Genomic DNA, 25317 nt, shown 5'->3' with positions numbered 1-25317 from the left:
GTCTCCGGTACGCAGAAACCTGCGTTTGTTGTGTTGTGCTTGCCGGAAGTCAAAATTGTCAAGCGCGCCCTAGACTCTCCAGAGCGAGCCCGCCCCACGTGTCTGCGCCTTTCAAAATGTCAAGTTCAATCTCATCACGCTCACAATCCATAATAGGTATTACAAACGAAAGATATCCATTCATGGTATTGGCTTGGTCAGCAAACATTGCGTGCTTCTAGATTTTCAACCGCCCGCCGAGAAAACCTTGGATTGGGCAGCTCTAGGCATATGGAGCAAGTATGGTATTAACAGCAGCCGCAACCCCCGAGACGGCCAGCTACACACCTACCTAGGTCTAGGTAGGCAGGTACTAGGTAGTTGGGCTTGAGTGCCTGCATCAGCAATGATGAAGAGTCAAGTACTCTCTTAGCGCGAGTATGTTGCTCGGTTGAGCAACTGGGCCGCTTCGCTTCACGGGGCGGCGGGGTTGCAGAACACCGAGTCCCAGGGTTGCATCAAGATCGGCTCCGTCCCCAGATCCGTCTCTCCCTCCCCCTTGGTCCCCCGGAGTCTATTTCGAGACAGTGTCATCCCTTGTGGAGACAACTGTATCCTCGCCGGATGTGAACAAGGGAGTACTCTGTAGTGCTTAGAGGCATCTGTCAGTCGTAACCACGTGTATGTGGGCGCTCTCTCTCTCTCTCTCTCCACTGAAGTCTATTCTAGACTTCTTTAAAGTGACTCCGCGGGCTCTCTCGGAGGGAGAGATCTTTTGGTCAAAATGCTTCACTTCTTGGCAATACAATATGTTCTTGTCTAATGCTTCGTATAAAGGAATTGCGAATTACCATTGGCGAAACCACTTCTACGGTCTGAAAATCTCCCACCGCCATGGACACTTTCCACAGCCTCTAAAGAAGTACTACTACGAGTAGTGAGATGAGAATACGCGGGTTAAAATAAAGAAGGCTTCAATATGAAGAGATGGTTATGTTAAAGTACCCGAGTCCCTTGAATTATATGGTGCTAAACGGAATGAGTTCAATGTTCCAGAATCGTGGATCCCGCTTTTTTGTGTTGTAAAACACCCAGGCCAAGGCCACGACGTTCCGTTCCATTTAAGTCAGCTTTATACTTTTGGCATTGCCCGGTATTCTTCACAACCTAACTTGCGATATTTTAGTGGCAAAGGGTCCCGGAGTCAAGGTAACCTATCCAAAAGTCTCCCTAATCATGTCAATACATGGTCCTCCCCCCCCCCCCCAAAAAAAAAAAAAAAGATGGCTCTCCATAATTTCTTACTGAGTATGCCTTTCTACCATGACTCTCACATCACCAACTGATGCCCTTGCCACCTTTTTCAAAAGCGTTCTCTCGTCTGCTTCTCGAAAGTTATCCCAAGTATCCAGGCCTTCCTTCGCCTGTATGCTCAGCGTTTCATACCCCTGTTTAATGACTTCTGTGACCTGTTGTGTCGTGAGATGGCTCGGTTTCTTTTTGGAGGAGCCACCTCCCCCGGCAAGCAGCTGCTTGTAATGGGTACTGACACTAATCAATGTGTCAATTGAATTGCTCTTGCGATTCTCAAGACCATAGTTTTCTTTGAACTTGGTCAGCACTTCGCCGGATTCAACCACTTTGTAAAACAGGTCGTCATAAGCGGCAGGCGATGGCAAGAATGCTTCGCCTGCAGACAGAGAGAGTGCTAGCAGGTTGACAACATGGTCTAGCAGTGTGTTGATATGAGTTAAACCCTTCAGGTCTGAAGTGTAGGTTGCCAAGAAGCGGACCAGTGACAGTAGAGATCTAAAGAATTCTGACCAATGATAGGCCAGGCGCGTTCTTGAGCGAGAGAGGTGAGAAATAATTCGTAATAATATTCCCAGACACAAAGTGTATAGGCTAACATCCAGTCGTCGACGAAGATTATGGTTGATCCCATCGATCATGCAGTCAAGGACACTGGCTGCGAGGACTCGCTCTGTTTTCACAAGCGGCAAGAATGGTTGCCGGTGTCGACACAGTCGAACAGAAGCCTTTACTTCGTCGCAAATTTTTTTGCAAACAACTGAATCTTCAATCAGTAAGCGAAATACCATGAGGTTCAGGTGCGCGTAGTAAGTAGCCCGGTGGGAAAGATGAGCGTGTTGAAGCAGATAAGACGTGAGTGACAAGTAGCTTGCAATTGGTCGTTCACCGTCATTCTCTCCTGGAAGTGACACAAAGTTGAAGCAGAAAAGTTTATTGGCATGTGCAAAATCATAGGATGCGAGAAGGGCGGCCGCATTCTCGCTAGGCCTACAAAAATTAGTGTCTCATGATGTGTATAGCAGAATATGTGCAGGCGTACAGGTTGGAGAACAGTTGTTTCGCTGTTTCGGCGTCATGGACGGGCTTCTTTTCTGGCTTTGAGCCACGAATTATTAGACCAAACCCAATCAGGTTCAGTGTATTGCTAAATGTCCAGCCTTCTGGTAAATCGTCTTGAATGTCGATGTAGTCTAACCGAAGAGCTTGGCAAGTGTAACCGATGCATCGGATAGTTTTTTGAATGGTGTCTTCATTGACGAAATCGTTGAACCTGAGCTGGTATGGATTTTGGAACTCAAATTTGTTATAGTTTGCCAGTAGACCCAACAGAATAAACGGCTCCAACACTTGTCCCGGAGTCTCTGAGTCTTGCACAAACTATCCCACGTTCCATGGTCAGAAATGCTGGGGCCAACACTCTAGAAGTCTCACATAATTTACCTTCATAACAGCTGGGAATAAATCTCTTTGTATCATATACGTGAGAAGACTTGTTTGGTATGCGCCTGCGGTTACGGCAAGCAGTACCTCGATGGCTTTGTGGCGTACAGTGACTGCTCTGCAGAGTCAGCCCGTGGCCCTGACTAGGTTGTACTCGTCATTCTTACGGTTTTCCCCATTTCGAACTATTGCATCTAGTGTGCTTACAAAGTCTGTGAAAACAGCGTCGATATGGTCGAGTCCAGCGAGGATGGCGATGATGTCGGAGCTAGGATGAGGATATTTCTTGGAGAGGAGACACGAGAGGAAGATGCCCAAGGTCTGTCAAAGGTTAGAACCATATGTTGTGCATTGCCAATCTAGTGTCGTACGTCTAATGCGCGCAGAGGAGCAAGACCTTGGCCTGTTTTTACAGTGACTATAGCCTTCCCAAAAAGCTCCCTCGTTCGGCCTTCGAATGTTATAACGTCGGCGGGTGACATTTCGTTCAGCAAGGCTCGCAGGCTCTGGCGCTCTGGTCGCAGTAGAAAGAATTCTGTCCAGAAGCCGTCCGACTTTTCTTCGGCGTCGTCATCCTCCTGTCAGAGTCTCTGGGTCAGTCCAGGGAGCGGAGTTGCACGCAGATGTAATTGCGCTGTCGTACCTTGAATGCACCAGTCAGTATCAGATGGCCACGCAAAGAGGGAGCTGCGTCAAACCTTGAATAGAGCCGAGTATAGCTCTACAATTTTGGGCGTAAATACCTCTGGCGGAGGCTGGCGAGTAAGTGGCGAAGCCTCCATGAGAAAACCGGTGTCCAGAGGACAATCTTGAATGCGATCGACGAGCTTCGGATGTTCAACGGTGGTCGATAGCAGCCAGCTATTTAACTTACTGAAGTACCCAATCTGGCTGGGTACGTGGGGTTACTGCAAAATAGGAGTGGAGGCTGTTGTCCAGCCAAGACGACTCCACAATCTAACCGCAGCTGCTGGCCTACCCTGTGCCCGCTGGTGGCGCCACCGGTCACTTAATATAACTACTACATAGAGGCATCTCGCTTTTTAGACTCCGGGCTATAGTCATCATAGTGAAATATTTGGAAGCTTCGCTACTTCACTCCATTGCACCGTCTTACTCCGCTGTCGGCAAGGCAAGCCGTTCATTCAGCACTCGGGCAAAGGGCAGTAAGCTTACATGCATATAAAGGAATCGCAGAGAGCGTATTGGAGAGGACCGCGAGCGTATACAGATATTGTGTCCGCATCTGGATGTACTCGGATATATTTAGTTGTGGATAGGACGCGTGCCATTTCAAGAACCAAAGTATTCAAAGCAGCCAATGTCTCCAACCACCAGATAGATGCCTTTGGAACAGAAACTCGAACATCACAACCCACAATACGCAATAAATAGAGTCACACTTTACCGAGCCTTCCACCACAATTCTGACAAGACGAGAACTTCGATACAATGACAGTGAACTTGTATCTTCCGGACCCTGAGAAGCCTCTCGCCCATAGTGGCCTATACAAGCGTGCCAAAATTGGGCATTGCTGGATTCGTATTGTTCAAGACATTCGAATGAATCAAATTATACCGCGAGGATGTTGAAAGAGGAGGGAGAAATGTTCAAGTTCTGTTCCATTTTCCGCCATCGGTTTTCTCAACCCCTACGCATTCCTCTTTCATCATCGTCCAAGCTAGATACATAATACAAAGGAGGCTACCTTCTTTGTTGGGCAACAAAACCAGTCCGCGCAGGGCACACAATCATTTTCTCCTGGGAGCTTTCGTTCAGTCCAATCCCGCTCCTTTTCCTAGAATATGACCAGAAGAACTTGGCGCTCAAAAATCGAACGAACCAGCATCATGCTTGTAATCCTTCAACGCCGAGCCCACGTGTCTGAAAAAAAAAAAAAAAAAAAAAAAAAACTACTTTTATCACACCCATAGCCAGAAACGGTGCAAAAACCACGCATGTCACACCGTCTTCCCTAGTCCGACCTGAATTCGAGGCCCGTTTGTTGAGTCAGCAAATAATGTGCTGCGCTGCAGCACTTTTGCTAGTCAAAATTGACCTATCAAGGCCCATGCGATGCTGAGGTTGCGGCAGGATGCAGAGTCATCGCCCATGCCAAATAAAAAGACTCCTTCTGATATATCGAGCTTTCATGCCCATAACTGTGCAGCCGCAAATCATGAGGGCTGACAGAAGCCCAGAACAAATAACGCCATTATGGTGAATGAAGAAAAAGTGAATCAAATAGGTCCTATACGCCAATGTAGGCTGCAAGTGAAGCACCAATTATCAACTCCGACTGTAATAAAGGAGGCAAACAAGTTAAACTATAAAAATTCAAAATATGTCGTAGGAAACAGGGGTATCAAGAGGAGAAAGACTTGGGTACTAGTAAGAAAATGCGCGTAGAGTGAGAAAAAGAAGTGAATAAGACATTCATCTTGAGCTGTAAGATGCATGTTAAAAGGCACTGCCGTTCTCGGCTACAGAACAGCGTCCGCGGTGGCAGATGATCCGGGTGGTTGGTTAGCCCTGAGCCGGAGTTGGCGTTTGACCTCGATCACGCGACATCCACCCAAAGAGGTCTCCTCTAGAGGGTCCTGCCCCAGAGGTGACAGGAGTCGGGGGTTCTGCATCTCGTCGAGGAGCACTCTCTCGAGGTTCGAGTAGTAGGCTCTTCCGGTAGTAGGTAACCTGGACATTTCCCTGGTCACCCTCGCGCACGCGGCGGATCTGTGCGTTAATCCAGTCCTGCATCTCGGGGACTTCCATGAGTCTATAGGGAATCTGAAAACGCTGCAGCTCGCCGATGATTTTAGCGGTACGTGTGTGTTTATCAAAGTTGACCACAGTCAGACCGCCAGATCCATCCTCCTCGCCATCCGTACCAAGGGACATTTGCTTGGTGGCAGGGTTACCAATGTCAACAAAGGTCAAGTCGGTCAGATACATTCCGAGAAAAGGAAGGCATGGTGGCACATGGTCATGAAGCCGAGTGCGCAAGACCTTATTGTTCTGCGCGGGCTCTACAATCCCTTGCAAATGCCGAAGCATCTCCTTCCTCCTGGTAGATATGGCATCCCATGTTTTGCGCAGTCGGCTAATTGTACTGCTATTCAGGGTGCAAATAATAGCCATGAGGCCATCGTAGTTATGAAGTTCAAGACACTGATGGGCTATCTTGATCCACTGCTTTATAATTGCGGCACGCTTCTTGATTTCAGAGTGCTGAAGAATGGTTTCAGCAACCAGATTAGAAAGATCCGTTGACAAAGCTGACATAGCCTTCACGTTCGGGGCATCCACGCCACCCTTTTTCATCCACTGTGATGACAGTAGCTCTTCCGGCAAAATGGAGCAAAATATGCTCATTTGTTTGATCGTCAGTTGTCGCGCGACCTCAAGAGGGTCGAGGTCAAGCAGAGTTGGCCCATTGCCCCCAGTTCGAAAAGCAGTGAGCAAGTGTTGTTGGCTCTTAGAGATTGCAGGGTGAGGAAGAGGAGTATCTGCAGGCACATATTGCGCAATAGATGTGTTTGTCTTGCCCATCGACGATACAAGCCGCGGGACGAGGGAGCCTTCTCCAGAAACCCTCTTGGCCAGTTCTAGTAATCGGCGCCCAGCAGATAAAAGAACAGAAGTAAGCTTCAACTCGGCAAAAGGGATAATTAATTTCAAAGCCTCTCGATCAGTTTGGTCTCTCCAATGTGATTCAAGCCACCCCTTGAACGCGTTATAGACCCTGAGTCTGACTGGACCAGCCATGTGAGGGAATTCGCCAACGTAGTCGAAACGCTCGACCAAAGCCTCCGTGAGCTTAATTGGCGTGCAGAACAAACGAAAAGTGAGAAAGAAGGTCGACACAAAAGTGGCATCTGGTGTGGATTCATGCGTTGTCAAGCGCTCAACCAGAGCTGGGAGCGAGCCGCCTGTCACTTGGCCCTCTTTGTTAAACATAAGCTCATGAGCAAAAGTCTTCTCCAAGAGCCTCGTTTCCAAATCATCATGTTCGTCCGTTTGTGATAAGCTCCCCGTAACACTCATGTCTGACATAGATGGTTGGTTACGAGGTCCGAGGTGGTCCGGAGTCGTTGCGCGTGTAGAAGTCTGTGACGCAACGCTCGCCTCCGAGTCCCTGCTCAGATATGTACCGCTGCTTCCCGCACTTGAGGCAATTAGGGCGTCAAAGCGAGCAGCATGCTGTTCCTGTTCTATTCTCGAGGTGTCAATACCCGACTCGCTCTGTTCAGAATGGTTTGGTGTATTGGCGGGTTTGAGTGGTGTCGGCAATGCTGGACGAATCGATGAGACTGAAGAAGCAACGCTGGAAGCATTGTCGTCGTGTATGGAACAGGGTCGAGAAGAAATAGGAGAGCTGCATTGGCGAACTATGTTCTCAGGAATGCTGAGACGAGGAACTCGTGGAAGCGGTTTGTCAGTGGCGGCAGGAGCAACAAGTCGTCGTGGTGCTGCAACAGACAATTCACACGTCTGAAATGATTCGGCAGTGCTGCTAACCACGTCTGATCGTTCGGCAACCGAAGGTGTTCTAGCCCGTTCTTCTGCAATATCAAGGATGCTCAAATCAATACCCAAAGAAAAGCCTTCAAGCTCAAATTCGAAGTCTCCAACGCGTTCAATAGCAGCTTTCGTTTTAGCAACACATTCGCCGGCTACTCTGACACATCCAGTGGCAGCCATAAGCAATATTCCATTGTCTTGTGGCATGATCAAATCCGCACCTTCTGTCGCAGCGTTGGCCAGCGTATCTCGTGCTGAAATGACAAGAATACGGATACGCTCAAACATAGACATGCGAGCCTTACTCAAAGAGGCCACACTGGAGTTGTTGTAAGCACATACTCGATCCATCACCGCAAGTAGTTCCCCGCCCGAAGTAGCCGACTGCTTGATGGCGAATGATAACTCCGGTCGTGATTGTGACTGTAGGTGTAGTCTGCCGATGAACGAGCCAAGGTGTGAGAGAAATTTGTCATGACTGCGGCTGAGGCGTTCAGAGACCAGATGGTGTGGTCGTGATAAGGGGGATGGCCCAGCAAGTGAAACTCTGTGCGCCATTCCTGCAGACAAGCGGTGGCTCTGCAAGCTGCCTTGTGGATTTCCGCTTTGGTCAGAGCTTGTCAAAGGAGCGTGGTTGGTTTGTGCGGTGAGAGACGACATGCGCCGAGCCCAGGGCCCGAGCGAGTTGCAACCGCCTTCAGTGGAATCTGACGTCGCCAAACTCGTGACACTGGTGCCCTTATCAGTTGTCCAGGCACGTGAGCCTGTTTCACTGGAAGCATTGTCCAACTTTTGATCCTCAAAATGGGTTCGATCTGCAGGCGGTGTTGGCGGTATGAATGACTCTTCAGCAACAGTTGCCATGACAGTAACTGATGCTGGTACACGGGCCCGTCTATCCTCCTCCAGTGCATCAAGAAATCGGACACCTTTCGTCACAATTTTGAAAGCTCGCAAAATCATTTCGTCAATAATATCATTAGCATTCTCAGGCGGATACAGAGTCCCATTTTGGCTCTCCTGTAATCGTTTGGCCGTTTTAACCAGTGATGACAATTCGGAAAGTAATGACTTGCGTCCTTTACGCAAGGCATCGCTCCGTTGCACGACACTTGACTCTCTATTCAAACAACCCGTTCGTTCCTAAATGGACTCGTTAGTAAAGCGAGAGAATTTCAAATGGGGGCTCCTTTCAAACAGCAATCAAGTGTCACACCAGAACGGCCATGGATACAGACACGTACCAGAAGGAACCGCACACCAGCGATGATGCCCTTCATAAACTCTTGGTTCCGAAACATTTCGCTATCGTTGACCGAGGTGCTTCGAAGCAAATCCCAGAAATTGAGAAGCGCCTTGAGCAGATTTCGCATGTCCTCCGGCTCATAGGCTTCGCAGTAGTTAGTTGGCAGCCACCCCCTTGCGCCGGATGCCAGTAACGTTCCGTCCGCCCATCCATTGGTGTGAACTGAGTGTACCAAGATAACATCTCCTTCCTCCAAGGGGAGGGTTACGCTTGAGTCTGATACAGCATAGCTTGGATGGAACGGATAAAAGGCCCTCAAAAAATTGTGAAAAATTGGCGCACCCGTAGGCTCTGGAGACAGATCCTCCTGGGAGCCATTCGGAGTGGTTGGGGGAGTCATGTGGCTGTGTGAGTAGAGTGTGGTGTGTTGATGTGATTCATAAGATCCATGGGATATCTGTTCCGCGTCATAATACAGCGCCAGTTCATGGGCCATGTGAGTATTGGCTCCGAAAGGGCGCCCACTCAGCATTGTGGCAGTATAATCTATGCAGTGCGTCCCGAGAGCATAAAGCTCTGGCAAAGGTGCCGTCCAAGATGGCGCAGTATCTAGAAGAACGTCGCTCACGACCCGTCCTCCGAGATTGAGTACCCTGCTACGTACCCAAGGCACGCGAGCCGTGTATCAACGACAACCAAAACGATCAATCGGCAGCAGGTAAAATCGGTGTCTGGTGACTCGTTGAAATATCGCAACAGCGTATTGCTCGAACCTGGATATAAGCTAGAGTAGCAGCCTAGTCGAAGATTGGTCTGGGCAAACGATGATGATTGAACTCTAGGTTGAGGTTTTCTGAGATGAATTGAACATGCACTATTAGCAAACGTACAAGGCGCGCCTGGAATGTTGTGGCAAAGAGGCGTGAGGCCGCGTCTGGAATGAGGGCAAGCGGAGGCAATACATGGTATGCAGTGGAATGTAAAACGCCATGCTACAACCCGACACTCCGGGCGGCTCAAGGATGTTTCGGCTGTGATCCGGAGTCGCGGGTGTGAAACTACTGGCGGCTATGCCAGAAAGATTGAACAGTAGCATGTACATGGAAGTATGTATGTATATATTTGTATGTAATGGCGATATTGAGAATAAAAGAGGGCCAAGTGGTGAAGTGATGAAAGTGGTGTTTAGTGTTCGGCTTACCTGATGCCTGGCAGAATCGTGTTTGCCAAAAGTCTGGCCAAAAAAATTGTACTCTTTCGTATGCCTGGTTCACGAAAAACAAATCAACTCTCTCAATATAGAAGATGCCAAGTGAAAGAGGAATTGACACTCGGCAAAGCGCAGCTTCCGGTCAACTTTTCGTGACAGAGTAGGAAAGAGAAGGATCGAGAGCTGACGAGCAAGGCAGCTTGAGAGCTTAGGAGCAGGGGCGACGACGGTACGAAGGTACCAGACGGGATCAACACAAGACCCTTCTCGCCTGCTTTAGCGGGTCATTGGGGGGGGGAGCAATTAGCCTGGTTGCTGGTTGCAAGGGAGAAAGCCAAGCAGGTGGACTGGATGATAGAGAGAGAGTCTGGTATGGTCCTTGACTCTAGAGACAGGGTCACCGCCGTTCAATGTCGCCTCAAGTGTCGAGCATCCAATGTCAAAGGGTCAAGTGTTTCAAGCTGTAAAGTCGCAGGCAAAAATGGAAATGGCCGGCCCAAGAGGAGAAGATGCAAGAAGGGACATCTGGATTTGAAACGATCCGTCTGTTGTCTGCGTTGCTCAGGTGCCAGTTTGTAGGGAAGGAAAGGAACCGTCAACGTCAAAGCAAAAGTTCGAAACACACACAGACATGATACAACAGACAGACCAGTTGACAGGAGGAGGAATTGACTTGGTGGATGGCACCGAGGGAATGCCAGGGGAATGCCACAGCCATCTGGCCTGGTACGATAAAGACGTGTAGTCTTCTAAAGCAGGCGCCGCACCTTCCAGGGTGCCTATACCTACCTAGGTATCTAGGTACTTGAGTACAGTACCAAGATACCTTAGGTACTTTAGATGGCGTCTTGACATACCTGGGTAGTCTGGTCGATGCAGCAGGTTTGTATTCTTGGGTCCAAGCACCTTGAGGTCGGTACTTAGCTTGCAGGTACCCGGGTCCGAACAGCTTGGTGGCGCACAACGCCTCAGGCCCGACCGTCTGGGGATGGCGAACAAGATTTTAGGCTGATGCTTGTTTCTCTCCATGACAAACATTTTAAATCTTCTCGTCTCCTGTCCACAGCCTACAGCCCACAGCCACCACCGCCATCGGGAGTACCTCCACCGACACGTCTGCTGGTAGCCAGATGGCCAGGCACTTCTTCTGCTCGTCGCGAGTACACTGCGCATGCACGTTGCGGAACGGGCTTCGTTGATCCTTAGGGCCGTGTGGAGACGGTGCCGGCAGAGTCCCGATGGGAAGACGAAGGTTGGAGCTAATATCCAACTGCTCTTAGTGCCATGTATGACCCGACCGTGTGTGTGTCTGCAGTGCGGCGCGTCGGCGCACCTCTTGGCCTCTTGGCTACTTGTTTGTGCCCTCTTGAGCACGGCGGCTGGGGTTCCCAAGCCATGATGAACTTCGCTTGGCCATGTCGACAACCCTGCCGAGAACTCCCCTCACTCCGCTTGTTGGAAATAGTACCCAGGGTGACGACGGCCCAAGCCAGGGGGCAGGGAACCAAGTGGTGGGATGGGCAGTGGACATCCATGACTGATGTGCTCGAGGTCCCCTTGCCTGGTCAATGGTCGGCTTTAGTAGTCAGTCTCTCGGTCTCTTTTCAAGTCCACGTCCACGACGATCCCGCAGTATTCCTCGTTTCTCCTGTTCCTCTTTTGTGATATTTATACGCACGATATTTACTCTGTGCCCAAGCACATGTGGAGGGTGGACTTGAAAGATGGGGGAAGCTCCACGTATTTTTCTGAAAATGAACGTGACGCGCCAGGCTATCCTCAATCACCTCCTTAACTGGTCCCGGCTTTCAGTGATACGCGACAACCATCTTTGTTTCTACGACGCCAACCGTCGCGGAAGCGCGCGGATACCTACTGACCCGTGTGTCAAAGTCAGAGTAATGTTTCGGTACATAAATCATTCAATGCCTGACAAAAAAAAACTCCTAGCTCATGTCACCACACGACCAAGATGAATTCAAGTTTCTGGGGTCGTTGAGGTGTGTGATAGCAAAGGGCAGAAAGCCGGTCGGCCGCTCAACGCATGGATAATTGTACATGGTGAGCAGCAGCAGCACGAACATGGTCAGGGAGACGAACGCATCAGTGGGTCTTCGAGTAATACAACGAGGTGCCAGGAATAGTCCGCAAGGAAGCTCGACACGAGTTCCACCACATGCTACTCCGCATCCGCGCAAGTCGTGGCAAACACCTGGGTTGTCAGGTCAGGGAACAAGGAAATAAGGACATGTTCAGAGTTTGATAGCGTAGGCACCAGGTTTTGCCAGTGGCGCTATCATCGACCCATTTCACTTTGGGACATGTTCAAATGTATGTATGTACATACCGTAAATAATTTGATAACATGAGTAGTTATCTGCAGAGGCCCGGTCATATCACGTTCCGAGGATAATGCACGAAAAGCCCAACTCATCGACGACTCGTCAAGAGCCATCCTGTTTATTCGCCCTATGCCCTTTTGATTTTATTTAGGGTTACAAGACGTGCCGCGCGCGCACTGCAAGCATTTCCAAGGCAGCGAGACAAGCTCGAGGTGGCCATAGAGGTGTGTCTACAGAGTACGAAGCGCCATGTTCTTGCGTTTCTACAATACTATTATAAAACGAGTCTCTCAGCCTTGGCCATGATGCCACTAAGCACCGAGGCAAGGCTAAAGTAGTGTAACTAGTGGTGTTGGCTAGGATGCATGGAACCAACCCACCAGGCCTCTTGAACCAGGGCCGGCCGGTTCGACCGCTGACCATGGCTTCGAGCGCGTCGATTTCAAGTCTGGAGGACGAACTGCCGTGGTTACAATGCCCCATACAGGAAATAAAGGCTTTCATATTGCCCCTGATCGGGGCCGACCGTCGCACAGGCCGACAGGGAATAAGATGGTGGTTTATCGAAGAGGCCAAACGCCCGAGTAGTACGGAATACTCCGGAGTAATACTACCTAGGTATGTACAATATATTATCCTCCCGAATGTAATACAGACTGCGGGTGACGGGATACAATGTGCATGTATGTATCACCGTGTTAGAACCTCGATACCAGCAGATGCGTGGTTGAGCCAAGAACTGCATGCAAAGTCCTTCATCCCAACTTGTCAGATCGCGTGGGCCAACAGGTGCATAATTACGTTTGTTCCGTCGTACCAAATAACTACCATCTACGGACATTCGACGGCGTACCAGGGTGCTGACTAAGCTGTCGTGAACTACGGATTGCGGTCTTGCCCTTGGTCAGCGCAACGACAAGACAAAAAATTAAAATAAAATAAATGAAATGAGAAGCAGCAAGAAGTCACGAAAAATAAGGCTGCTCTCCGGTTCTTCTACGCTCACTCACTCACTCACACATCTCTCCCATACAATATCCGCGATACATGCGACCAGCAACTTGGTTGCGTGTTCCCGTTTGGCTGGGAGCTGCAAACAGGCATCAAGTTTGACCGAATCATTGGCCTCGGGAGCTGGTCATGTCCCCTGGAGCTGATTTTCGTTGGGTTTGGAACCTGAGACGAGAAATTGAAAGTCTCGGAAACCAATTTGAAGCTAAACTGAGCATTCCGAGCAGCTCCTACTCTGTGCATTACCAAATCAAGCAACGACATGCACGCACACAGACAACAGAAAGGCGGGACGCGGGATGTATCCAATCGAGACAGAAGTTTGCAACATGTAGAATACTATTCCACGAATCGCGCTGCTAGGAATGGAGAAAAGCATTGCACCGCGCACGGCACTTGCGAGCACGGAGTATCAACCCCGGAAGCCTGTCTTCCATGCCATGTGCCGAGTAGAACACTCATCATCAGCTTTGGGATCTAGTACATGTGCCTTGCAGATTGACGAAACGCCTTGACAAGCCCACAGCACCTTTGTGCCACATAGCAAACACACGCATACCCATCCATGCCCTTCAAGGTCCAACTGTTGCATCACATTGCACAGTTCAGTTGGGAATTGCATCTCCCCCGTACGGAAAGCCCAGAACCCACAGTAATAAAATGTGTCATGTCTTGGACTTCCCTCCGGGCCGTCGTGTAGCCAGGCCATTTCACTCGTGCCTCTCTGTGTCAGTGAGATGTGATAGCGCCAAGAGCAGAAACGCCAAGAGAACGAGGCGCTCTCGCGGTCCTCACCTGGACTCCAATGCGGCATCGGGTCCCAGACAAATGAGTTACGGAGTACCTGTGGTATTATTAGTATGATTACATGGGGGAAAAGAATATGGGATGGAAACATTTCACGGCCGTTGGTACTAATATGTACTACGAGAATGGGGTGTTTTTTTGTCGGGCCCCTGTCAGATGTTCGTACATATGAGCCATCGCCAGCTAACGGCCACTAAACAAGTCAAGGCGTCGTCTGGTAATTGAACTGGAGCCGGGGTGCTCCGTATTGCTTCGTCTTCTTCTTTGGCACTATGCACGTATGAATGTATGTATGTATGTGTGTATGTGCATACGTCACATTGCCCACGCATACAGTCCCAACATGGGAATAGCACCAGCAGGGCGACATTTGACTCCTCAGCGTCAGGAGACCAGCATGCACGTTGGAAAAAAGGAGTGCAAAGTACTACCAAGTTTATCAAAGAAAAAAAAAAAGAAAAAAAAAGCAGACTGCATAACAAGCCATGTGTTGCAATCAGTGGTGTTCCACTTCCAGATAAAAGCCCAACCGTCTCGTTTTGAGGCTCGCACGGTCCTCAATTTCCACCAGATGCTTCTTCACTTTGCCAAAAAGCAACTGACACCTCGTCGATTCCCTTTTCTTTTCTTTCCCTCGGTCTACACAGCCTGATCGTCACCGGTGGCTTTTTTTCGTCTGATTGTAAGACATTGGAGTACCCACCTCGTCCCACCAACGTGGCTTGCCCTTGTCGGAGAGGGAGTCTCGATATGTACCTCCTGTGCGGAGTATGTATCGAGTATTGTGTGTACTCTGTAGTTATGAGTGGTAGTTCTTCCTTTTCGAGCCAAGGGGGACAAGGGAGACACGGTCTTGCCCTCGAGTAGCCTACAGTACCGTGTGTGTATATATCAAGTTGGTATATTTCTCGAGCCACCGGTTCCAAAGCCCGCTGGACTGTTCGTTCCTGCCGTTCCTACATATCGTGAGGATCAATCAATACTTGCCCCTTGCCGTGCCGTTTCAAGGGCAGGCTCCTTACCTTGTTCAAAACTGCTTCTCCGCAGTCTCGTGTCTTCCCTTTTACGCTTCCCTTGCTCAAAGCCATGTTTTGTTTCGCGTCTCGGCCCCTGAGCACGATTTCCATGGATGAGCACGCGGGGTCATATGCATCCATATGTCATGTAGGTACCTACCTAGGAGTAGATACTCGGGATGATTGAACCCTGATGTACAGGGTAGTTGAGCTACGGAGAGTTGCTTGTGGTGACTACGCACAGCCAAAGCAATGATGCAATCGTACAGCAATCGTACAGCGTGGAATAATACTAATGTCATACTACATACTACATAGTTGCGGGCATGCGCTTGATGTGACTGCACATGCATACGTATCTGTTTGGCATGCTGGGAACCGCACACATGGCCAACGTGGCCAAACCCTTCAACCTGTCCAACGGTCGACCTCGGGCGCTAAACCTACAGTCGACAAGCATTTTCTATTTCTTCTTCTCAACACCCCGTCTCTGCTGCAAGGGACCAGTTGACTCTTTGGAGCGAGTTGGCAACCACCGAGACGAAGCATATCAGACGCTAGCGTTCGTACATGCAGTGACGAGTTGCGCCACCGAATACACCAAAACATTCGATAAATGATGGGACTGCCGCTGTGCCTGAATGGCGTGCGTGCTGCGACGACATCCACCGTCATCACCACCACCGTCACCATGACCATCCGCATCGCCATCCGCATCCGCGCATCATCACATCCTAGCTAGAGCGCGCAAGATGCCTCGCTGCCCTTGTGCCTAGCGCTAGAGCCTAATCCCATCCCGCAATATGCCTGTGATGCACATGTCTTCACACCAGAACCCGTTGTCGCACAGATTTGGGCCAATTCCAGCTTCCTACGCGTCGCCATGTTGTATCTCGGTCTGCAGGGTCCATCCAACACTGGACAAGCATTCGCCACCACACTTGAAATGTTGCATTTGACGTCCTACCATGGCAAGGGGAAAAGGCCTGGACCGCGTGGGCCATCCAGCCGTGATGAGCATCAATTGTACGCCGTTGACGCTGGTCGCTGCGCGGCCCTGTAGTCAGAAATTACCGCTCCGTAATACGGGGTACAAGTGGTCTGGTCTCTTTTATGTTGTCCGTAGGGATGAACTCGTCACATTGCAGGGCTACCGTGCCAGTATTACTAGGTAGTGCGTTTCCTGTGGGAACATTGGAATATTGGAAATTTCATATGTTAGGCAATTGGATCCGCGTCTCGGAGTTGAACGGGACGGGCCAAGAGCCCCAGTGTGGTGATTGAATCGAGTTCTGGTCCGTCCATGTCTGCATGTGGGCTAGTGCTGGTGCTGGCGTTGGTAGCGGCGGGGTCGGCAGCGCCTCCCGCGTTCCGCTATTTGCTGGCCCGTCTTCAATCCGGACCGAGCAGGGAAGGAGCAGCCGCTGATGGATGCGTGCTTGCTGTTGCCTCTTCAACTGTTGGTCGAACCAACGTTGGAAAGACTCCAGACCCAAAGGCTCGACCAGCTTGCCGGTCAAGTTGCTGGTACTACGAGATCGGCCATGCAAGATAGAACTCTCTCGACTTTGCGGGCCCTCCGATTAGCCTTTCAAGCTCTTCAACCAACCGCATAAAGATCAATAGGTGCTCCCGGCATCTGCGGGGAGAACGCTCCATTCATCAGATTGGCCCGTGCTAATATGTAAAAACGACTCCGTACAGAGCAAGCGCTACAGAGGACTAGGCTTGAAGACTTTTCTGGTGAACCCCCATCCCGGTACTTGGAGTTTCGCCCGACTCACTCGAATCGCAGTCAGAAAAAGCTACCTGGATCCACCGGAGGAGGCAGTCGAACCTCGATAGCCGCAGACCATGGCCAAACGGCATCACGTTTGATTTGAATAAGCACACATGCCTCTGTCCTGTGTTTGGTGTTGAAAGCTCAGGGGCCTCGTAAACCTCAAGCTTCCTGTGGCCTTTTGAGGAGACTACCACGACATCAACAATGGGTCAGCAAAGACCATTATCCTGCGTGTTGTGTACGAAAAATCCTGGTTTAGAGCTTCATCAGAGTCTGAAGAATCATCAACTTCCAGAATTGTCGAAGGGCACAGACAATCCATTGCACCATGATCACGACATACAGTTCGAGACAGTAAGACATACATACATTGCAATGACGACAACTTGTGAATGGTACAAAAGTCCTGTTACATGCAGACCTAAGCCTCGGATATCTACTGCGATGGGCACTACAGTTTCCCTGGTAGGATAGTATCAATCTTGCGACTTGTCACCAAGCTGCTAGTTGATATGCTTGGCGTTAATTGGAATTCAAGTGCCGTGAGCACTGCCGGTTTGAAAACGCATAGATTTTAGCCAGCAGAGATCCCAGCTAGTTTCATGCGAACGCTTCAATGCTTGTTCTGCCGTTATCCAACAGGCACTTTTTCTCTTTTACGGCCTCAACCCTGACATCTCCACGCTGAGATACAACGGCTCGTCATGCGAGGACGCGCTGAATTATCAACAGGGTTGAATACCGCCGCGGTAGCCGAAGAAGAATGCAGAGCTGAGCCAAGCATACACGTGGTGAGCGTAGTGCTACTGAGCCTGGGAGAAGGTGGCCGGGCCTGGACGCTAATACAGCGCTACAGAGACGCGGGTGTTTGAAGTTGACTTCCTGTATTTGACTACGGATTGGCAATTCCTCGGACATCAGATGTTATCGGACCCTGCTGACTAGTCTGAGTGACGTCGGTTATTGTGGACACTGGATACCAAGCTAGCAATACTGCATGAAATCAGATGTAATGCGTCTTTCCTGTCGAACCCCTTTACGCGATTGCCAGCTATGTGGATTCGCTTAAATTTAAATTTGCGTGGCCAACGCTTTTACCGAGCAACGTACAACGTAATGGGACAATTGTTACGTTGTATCGTGATATAACATGTCCTCGATGCAATATACCATATTTCGGGAGGCTGTACAAGCACCATACAGAACGTTCGAGCTGTATAATGAGGGATACTCACGGACCAACCGAAGGGGAGGACCAGGGGGGAACATGGCTTTTTTTGCTGCGCGGTACGGAATATATACGGAGAAAAAGGTCATAGTAATACGGGGTACGGAGGAGACGATCGCTTGCATTGGAATATACATGCATGCGTTCACCATTTATCATTACGGAGTGTTGCGTCTGGCTGAGCCACCGTTTGATCCTTGTGACAGTAACACGAACCGCCAGTGTCGGCAGTGGCCTGACAAAGAGTCCTGTTACTCGTGGCGCCCTAAAATGCAAGGCCTGGCGTATGTGACCACGTCATTTATATTGGCGATGTTGCGAACCCACCGCGAACCCTGGCACTCTTGGCCGCCATCCCATCACGGCCCGCATTGCCTCCGTCAGAGAACCACCTTGCCACCGTCGTCCCGTTGTCCAGGTTCCGTATCAGGCAAATTATGTTTTGCGAATTGGGTCTCTTACGGGCAACAGCTTCGCCAACCCCCGTCTCAACTTCTCGCCGGCAAGACAGGTAGGCACACACGATGAAGGGAATGCGGCACTCGAAAGGCTGTGAGATGAATTCGCAAAGGAAACACAGCCTGGCGCAAGTCTGAATAGCAAAGATTCGCCTTCGGCTTTATTCCACCCGTGACATGTAAAGCCTTTTCCCCAAAGAGTGATATATCCAGATATCCACCAGAAGCCATTGCCAAGTGCAACATCCGGACTTGCATTCTACATGACAAGCCGACCGAGCGGGTCACGAAATTGTCCGCTGCATGTGATTTCCGCAGGGTCTGCTCATCCCATGTCACTGGGACGGTCCAGTCTGGCTATTGTGACCACGTAATAATTTGTCCTTCTCCGGTAGGCGAAGAAGCCGGCCCAGACCGCTCCTCAGACTCCTGTCATATTCTGCTTTCTGACCGGATCCCGCTCCCGATGCTGGGGTCTCCTGGCTTTGGGCTGTCATGGCCCCAGGTCTCACTTCCCGTATTAGCTTGGGTATGTTATTTTTTTTTTTTTCGAATCCACAATGGCCCCTTATCACGCGAAATCAGTCGGGTAATTTTGCCTGTCAATGTGGTCTGTTTTGGCTACTCGCACCGGCCAAGGTTCAATCTCTGCGTGTTCGCGGCAACGAAAATTCGTTTCTGCGCATGAATTCGAGGAAACGATCGAGTCGTGCTGATGACTTCTTTTTAGCGTCATCCAAACACGCGTCCCCAGTTGGGAGGCAAGAATCCGGCCGTCATCTTGCAGGAGGGTCAGTACCGGTGCCATGGGAAGATGATGTGCCCCTTAGCAAGTGCCCACTTGGTTGCATGCGACTTGTTCCGTAGAGCCATTTCAGCATCTTGACATTGAGCACGGAGTTACGGGAGTATGGAGTATGGCTGTGTTCAGGCTGAGTTGTTGAACATGCCCGTCAAACGCCTTTATGCGGACTAGAATCTCGCCGGTGCCTGTTACGACGCCACTGGGTTGAATCGCGTGGCTGACAGTGCATTTGGTCATGGTACAGCATAGCAGTGGTCATTTGGCGCAAATGCCAAGCCGTGACCAAGTGCGGAGTAGTTCGTCAGAATCTTCATTGTGAACAACTTTTTGTCTAGGGTAGCCAGCGGGTTTTGATCACGACACGCCGTTGGTGAACAAACGGAACCTGCTTCATCCCATACTATGTAATTAAAAAGGTCCGCGATAGGTAATTGCAGCGTAAGGTGTGGTGAAGGGTGAGTCCGGTTCCATATACTCGCAAAGCTGTTCAAATATGGATGGATTTGTTCAATCCTGGAGCTGCTTTACCACCCGTTGCCTGTTTACTCGTGCCTGGCGTGCTTCTCTTGCCGTGACGAGGCGAATTATATTTCGCCTAACACGATAGGTACCCCAACAATCTATAGTGCTATTAGAAACTGCGAGCCCACAGGAATAATGTTTATCGCCACGCTGGAAAAAGACGAAGATATGTTGAGGGTGTACGGAGGTATGTTGATGACGAAACCATCAAACACACCACACAGGTTCTGGGCAGGTGGGCAAATGCTTAAGCTACATCTCTGTTGTCGAGAGTGATCTGAAAATCATATTATATCAATATCGCTGTTATTACTATTACATGATACCTTAATTTTGTGTTTGATCTCGCCGAGGTCTGAACTTCGACGTCTAAATGCCCACCGCATCCCAAAGTGGCAACATGGGCTGTTAGTAATTTGCAGCCGTTGATTGGCTCGGCCGGATGCGGCATTACTCAATCATGCCACACGGTAACCGAAGCCCCATCCGTTCGTCGATGTCTTTGTCAGCCGACTTGCCGACTTCGAGGAGGAGATTGCCTTTTCCAACAAAACACCTCGTGAAATACAGCATGAGCAGCACTGACAGTCCAGCAGCACCATTACTGAACTGATTTCACGAATACTCTTTGAACCCCATGCCGCCGAGATGAACGCCCACACTCTGGTAGCTCGTGTCGCAATGCGACAAAGTTGCCACTCACTTCGGCAGATTTCGGCGCCGCGACTATTCGCCTCAGCATATCATTCATACTCATTGCCGACATCCACCACCCGCAACGTCGATAGGGATAGCATTCCCGAGACCCCGATAGCTGCCCCAGAGGCCCTGCCGCGGGTTCACGAGACACGCCCGCCACCAAGACAAGCAAACCCAGCAACACCGCTCGCCACTCCAGACCCGAAAGCGCCAGCGAAAGAGCCAGCATCAATCTCAAAGCCCAGCGAACCGGCAGCACAAAAGTCCAGAGCTACGCGCCCACGGCCAAAGTTACGTCCTCGGAAAGCGGCCATGAAACTCACGCCTGCCGCTGTAGAGCAGCTCCGGTCGATGCTAGACCAGCCGGAACCCAAGCTCATCAAAGTCGGCGTTCGTAACCGGGGCTGCAGTGGCCTGGCGTATCACTTGGAATATGTGGACAAGCCTGGTACATTTGATGAGATGGTTGAGCAAGATGGAGTCAAGGTGCTCATCGATAGCAAAGCCCTGTTCAGCATCATCGGGACCGAAATGGACTGGGCTGAGGACAAGCTGAACCAACGATTCGTCTTCAAGAATCCCAACATAAGTATGTTTTTTTAATTTTTCCCTTTTGTCTTGAACCGGGAGGATCAAGCAGGTGCTAATCGGGATATACAGAGGAACAATGCGGCTGCGGCGAATCCTTCATGGTGTAAAACGCAGAGAAAGAACAATACAGCAACAAGAAGATAAGAAACATGGCTCATACCGTCCCTGAGACGAGGACGGCTATATATTACACAAACACTGCATTTCACGGATCAGGAACTTCTAGCAAGGGATGTCTCATGCGGTTTCGCAGGTTCCTGACAACTCGGACTTCTTGTATTGATGGCCATTTTTCAACACAATTGTCTCACGATACGATCAATCAGCACGACTGCCCGAAACCGTAGAAGATGTAATAGCATCATGTGGCGCATCATTGGACTTGTATTTCACACGGACGGCATGTACGCAGGAATGCCTGCGAAGTTATTAAATCATCAGTACCCCTCATTGTACATGTACTCACGGCGGGCAAAATCACTTGGAGGATTGTGCTAGAATGCTGCATTGAATAGAAACATGTGTAGCGTAATGATACCAATAATGATACGATCACCAAAATCTCCATAGCCCACATGTCCGATAGTGTCATGAATAGCTGTTTAGTCGCAACTGCTTCGGAATCACTCGCAGGGCGTAAGTGGCGTCACGTGGTTTGGCGTCGCGTGTTGCTTTCGATATGGAAGATTTCACGCCCGGATTTGTCATGCAAGTTCACGGTTCACGCGAGTCGATAAATACTTTCATCCCATGGAAGCGCTTGGCTAACACATCCAAGGCAACAATCCAAGAAGAAACATATATAATAGTCCGCAGCTCAACCTCCACTACACTCTTCTGATCATCCCACTTGTATACATTCCCAAACGCTCTCTCCGTCCATCCGCCCGTCCATTCGTGTACTCAATTTCACGTACTTGCACACGAGTTTCCGTTCAAAGGGTTTGTCTGTCCCCAATGGCTCTGTACGGCAAACACAAAGACGACAAGTCCGCTGCCTCGGGAGCCAAAACGTCCCGCAAGAAGACGGCCATGCCAGCAAGTACCCCTGCGAGCATGCAAGTGCAACTCTCACGAATCGCCCGCTCTAGCCGTACAGATTTTGAGAAGCGAGTCTGGACGGCGCTTTGCCACATCCCTGAAGGCCAAGTCACTACCTATGGTCTACTCTCCAAGTACCTTGGCTCGTCACCCAGGGCGGTAGGCAACGCCCTGCGACGCAATCCTTTCGCGCCTGAAGTCCCTTGTCATAGAGTCGTCGCGACTGGTATGACGCTAGGAGGGTTCAAGGGAAAATGGCCGCGGGATGGAGAGGGGATCACACTCGGTGAGAAGCGAAGTCTTCTCAAGGGCGAGGGCATCAAGTTTGATGATAAAGGGAAGGTTTTGAGTACACCGTGGACAGGGTGGTTGTAAAGGAGTGCATGAGTCTTTCTCCTATCTTGATACTTTTGTGGCTGCATTTGACATCGGCACGTTCGCAAGCTCTTGGATATGATTATAGGTCACACTCATTTCCTTATTCATTCACGTGTACGAGTTGTATTTGGGTATCTACCAGGGAGCTATGGATGAATAGGGAAGAATTTTGTGTCTGAAACGGAATAAAATTCGTTGCCGCATTCCACATCGTCTCATTTCATCGTTTCATTCATGTACGCGTTGAAAAATTTATGGCTCGAACAGCGCTATGGGCACTTCAAGTGCAGGCGTCCCGATAATGTCAGCCCGTAAGCGCTGTGCATGCCAGTCTCCTCGATACTCCAGCCTCTCATATGTTTGGGCTAACCGAACCACTGTACCAAAGCGTGTCAGTAACCAAAGACTCTCTTCTATACGGACTTTGACGACTTAATTCGACTCACAGCAGAAGGCCATTTCAGTCAAAGCAAAGTTCTGGCCCACACATATCCTAGGTCCGCCACTAAACGGTGTGTAGGTCCACGGTGTCGGGATCCAATGTTCCCAACGCTCTGGACTGAATACGGCCGGATCAGCAAAGTCTTTGGAAATAGGAGGATACAAGTCTTTTCGGGCATGCATGCCAATTGTGTTGATTGTGACCGTATCTCCCTTCAGGAGGGCGACGTCGGGTTGACCAGGAGCACCTGGGATCACAGTGTCCTCTAAAGCTTGACGCATGTTGATGGGTACAGCTGGGTGAAGTCGAAGCACCTCGTTGAGGACATTCTTCAGGTACTGCATTTTCTTTAGTGTTTCGTACGTCGGCATGCCGTGGGGACCCAATTCGTTGAGGATCTCCTCGCGCAGCTTCGCCCAAGTCTCGGAGACATATGCCATCTCATACATAACCCACGACAATGTAGCTGCAGTAGTATCCCTCCCAGCTAGGAGGACTGACATTATTTCGTCCCGAATGACTTTTGGGTCTTTTGTAACTCGAGCGATGCTATGAAGAAAGGTATATTGACTGTCAATCTTTGAAAGCTCCTCGAGCTCATGTTGAGGCAATGAAATAGCACGTTGGATTATTGGTTCAATGAATTCTTCCAGTTTTCTGATGCAACGATAATACTCTCCTTTTGGAATCAGAGGAGCTATTGGGCTGCAGGTTTTGTTAAAACGTGGTTTGCGACAGAGATTCAGGGAAACGACATACTTTAAGACGAATATGTACATTTGAATCCTTTGCGCGACAGACATTGCTTCTGCAACTTCATCGTGGGGACTTTATAGATGTCACACTTAGCATATACAACTTTGTATGTTGACTGGTCACTAGTTACTTACTTGTCCAAACTATTGGTATTTTCTCCTAGGAGAAAGTCCGTGGTAGTATCCAGAGTCCATCTGTAAAACAAGTCCTTGATGTCAATTGTCGTTCCAGATGGTGGCAATCTTGACAAGAGTTTCCTAGTACAATTGTCGAAAATGACCAGATTTCGCAGTCTGTCCTTGACAAACATTGGCCGAATCAGCCCCCTGCTGCGATGCCAATCATCACCGTCAGTCGCAAATATGCCATCGCCGAGAAACGGTCGCCATAGACGATGCCACTGCGGACCATGTCCGAAGTTGGCAAATTTGGTAGCTAAGATGGTCTTGATCTGCTCAGGCTCCCGTGTAATGAGAACTCTCTTCTTCCCCGTCAAACTAAACTCGGCATAATTGGTTTGCTTGCTATCCAATACATCGTTACACCATTGGGCAAGCTTGTTATTATACTGATGGGACCCAATATCAATATATAGTTTGGTAGCTGCATTTTGAGACGGCGGATCAATAAATAGAACCAATGCCCATAAATTGTAAAGTAGTTTCCGGCGCATTCATACCGGAAAACAGGTTGGCTGCCAGCACTGGCGCCCTGGCACCACCGGCGAGCTGAATTCGAACTCCAGCTACTTTGTGTCTAATCCATACGAGTGAGAAAGCGAAGGCGCTGATAGCCACAATGATAATCCATGATGGCGCGGACCAGATTTCTTGAATGATGCTCATTATTATGACAATATCAAAGTGTCAATTCACAGTGAAGGACGCAGAAAGATGGAGAAACCTTCGTGAAGAATGAAACTGGAAGAAATGCAAGTGAGGTGGCCGAAGTGATGAGGTTGGCCCATGTCGGCATAATGGGGCATGCGCGCAAGTTGATAGATTCTTTTCATGGTCCGGGCTCCGGAAGCATACATACAATCTCACAACAGGCCGGAGAGTTGGAGGACGGGCCTCGTCCGGTTGGTGATGGGGGAATGGCTGGTTGTACGAGATGCATATTGCAAATCAGATGGCGCCTCTGGATTGGATGCATTCCGAGGCGCGAGGCAGGGGGGCCGGGGACCTTGTTCTAAAGACGATGGTGCGCATGGTGGAACTGCAAGAGATGGGAGATGCAGGGGTTTTGGTTGGTGAAGGTGCGAACGAAGAAAACACCGCCTTCGACGAACAATGAACGAATACCGGTGTAGGACAAGAGATGTTATAAAGGAGATAAACGATGGAAGCTTTGCCAGCCCTGCAAGTGGTCATGTGCCATGCTTTTAGCATTGACCAGAGAGGAAGTCGCAACTGGTTGTTGCTCAATGTGCTGGGATGCGAACACCGGGAGTCGGTCTGTAACGCAACATGAAGACACAGAAGTTCAAAAATTTGGATTCTGCATAAGAATCCGCTATTGCAAAGAGGTGGTGAATAGGTCCGGTCCGTCAATTCCGCCCAATTGATGATGATGCACGAGGTACGAGCAACGATGATGATGTGCGACTTTCTGACCCGTTGTGCTCAAGCTGGGGACGGCGCTACCTTTTTCCGCCCCAAGTACCGGCGAAACTCGGGTCGGCTAGGCCCAAACTGCCACGCTGGTTTCCTGTTTGAGGTTTGAGA

The 25317-nt window shown here is 49.8% G+C and overlaps 6 protein-coding genes across 10 annotated transcripts; 3 read left to right on the top strand and 3 right to left on the bottom strand.

Annotated features, from left to right (window-relative positions):
* Positions 1–922: 922 nt before the first annotated feature.
* J3458_005250 (uncharacterized protein) lies at positions 923–3579 on the bottom strand. Of its 3 annotated transcripts, none has more exons than XM_066118692.1 (6): positions 3432–3579; positions 3105–3376; positions 2901–3054; positions 2734–2846; positions 2333–2670; positions 923–2280 (listed from the first exon to the last, which is right to left on the bottom strand). In XM_066118692.1, exons 2-6 carry the CDS (start codon positions 3213–3215, stop codon positions 1281–1283), a joined length of 1716 nt encoding a protein of 571 aa, XP_065976213.1. In that variant the 5' UTR covers positions 3216–3376; positions 3432–3579; the 3' UTR covers positions 923–1280. The 3 variants fall into 3 exon arrangements, with proteins under 3 accessions (XP_065976213.1, XP_065976214.1, XP_065976215.1); XM_066118693.1 differs by having other exon boundaries at positions 3105–3311; XM_066118694.1 differs by having other exon boundaries at positions 2901–3311.
* Positions 3580–4212: 633 nt separating this feature from the next.
* Positions 4213–10643, bottom strand: BUD5_1 (Ras guanine nucleotide exchange factor bud5). The gene is made up of 3 exons (XM_066118691.1): positions 9703–10643; positions 8500–9354; positions 4213–8398 (listed from the first exon to the last, which is right to left on the bottom strand). The coding sequence occupies exons 2-3, from the start codon at positions 9031–9033 to the stop codon at positions 5261–5263; spliced, it is 3672 nt and encodes a 1223-aa protein (XP_065976212.1). The 5' UTR covers positions 9034–9354; positions 9703–10643; the 3' UTR covers positions 4213–5260.
* On the top strand, positions 10554–12605 carry J3458_005248 (uncharacterized protein). The gene has a single exon (XM_066118690.1). The coding sequence runs from the start codon at positions 10996–10998 to the stop codon at positions 11374–11376; it is 381 nt and encodes a 126-aa protein (XP_065976211.1). The 5' UTR covers positions 10554–10995; the 3' UTR covers positions 11377–12605.
* Positions 12606–20244: 7639 nt separating this feature from the next.
* ISA1_1 (Iron-sulfur assembly protein 1) lies at positions 20245–21529 on the top strand. The gene is made up of 2 exons (XM_007817900.2): positions 20245–20971; positions 21043–21529. Exons 1-2 carry the CDS (start codon positions 20332–20334, stop codon positions 21078–21080), a joined length of 678 nt encoding a protein of 225 aa, XP_007816091.2. The 5' UTR covers positions 20245–20331; the 3' UTR covers positions 21081–21529.
* Positions 21530–21585: 56 nt separating this feature from the next.
* J3458_005245 (uncharacterized protein) lies at positions 21586–25316 on the bottom strand. Of its 3 annotated transcripts, XM_007817898.2 has the most exons (5): positions 24270–25316; positions 23725–24193; positions 23594–23662; positions 22839–23539; positions 21586–22769 (listed from the first exon to the last, which is right to left on the bottom strand). In XM_007817898.2, exons 1-5 carry the CDS (start codon positions 24433–24435, stop codon positions 22645–22647), a joined length of 1530 nt encoding a protein of 509 aa, XP_007816089.2. In that variant the 5' UTR covers positions 24436–25316; the 3' UTR covers positions 21586–22644. The 3 variants fall into 3 exon arrangements, with proteins under 3 accessions (XP_007816089.2, XP_065976210.1, XP_065976209.1); XM_066118689.1 differs by having other exon boundaries at positions 23725–25316; XM_066118688.1 differs by having other exon boundaries at positions 21586–23539.
* J3458_005246 (uncharacterized protein) lies at positions 21931–22389 on the top strand (the record flags this gene model as incomplete). Its single annotated transcript, XM_007817899.1, has 1 exon — positions 21931–22389. The coding sequence occupies one exon, from the start codon at positions 21931–21933 to the stop codon at positions 22387–22389; it is 459 nt and encodes a 152-aa protein (XP_007816090.1).
* Position 25317: the final 1 nt, after the last annotated feature.

This window comes from Metarhizium acridum (genome assembly GCF_019434415.1).
Source record: "Metarhizium acridum strain ARSEF 324 chromosome Unknown scaffold_31, whole genome shotgun sequence".
Taxonomy (NCBI): domain Eukaryota; kingdom Fungi; phylum Ascomycota; class Sordariomycetes; order Hypocreales; family Clavicipitaceae; genus Metarhizium; species Metarhizium acridum.
This window is presented reverse-complemented; position numbering and strand designations above follow the sequence as displayed.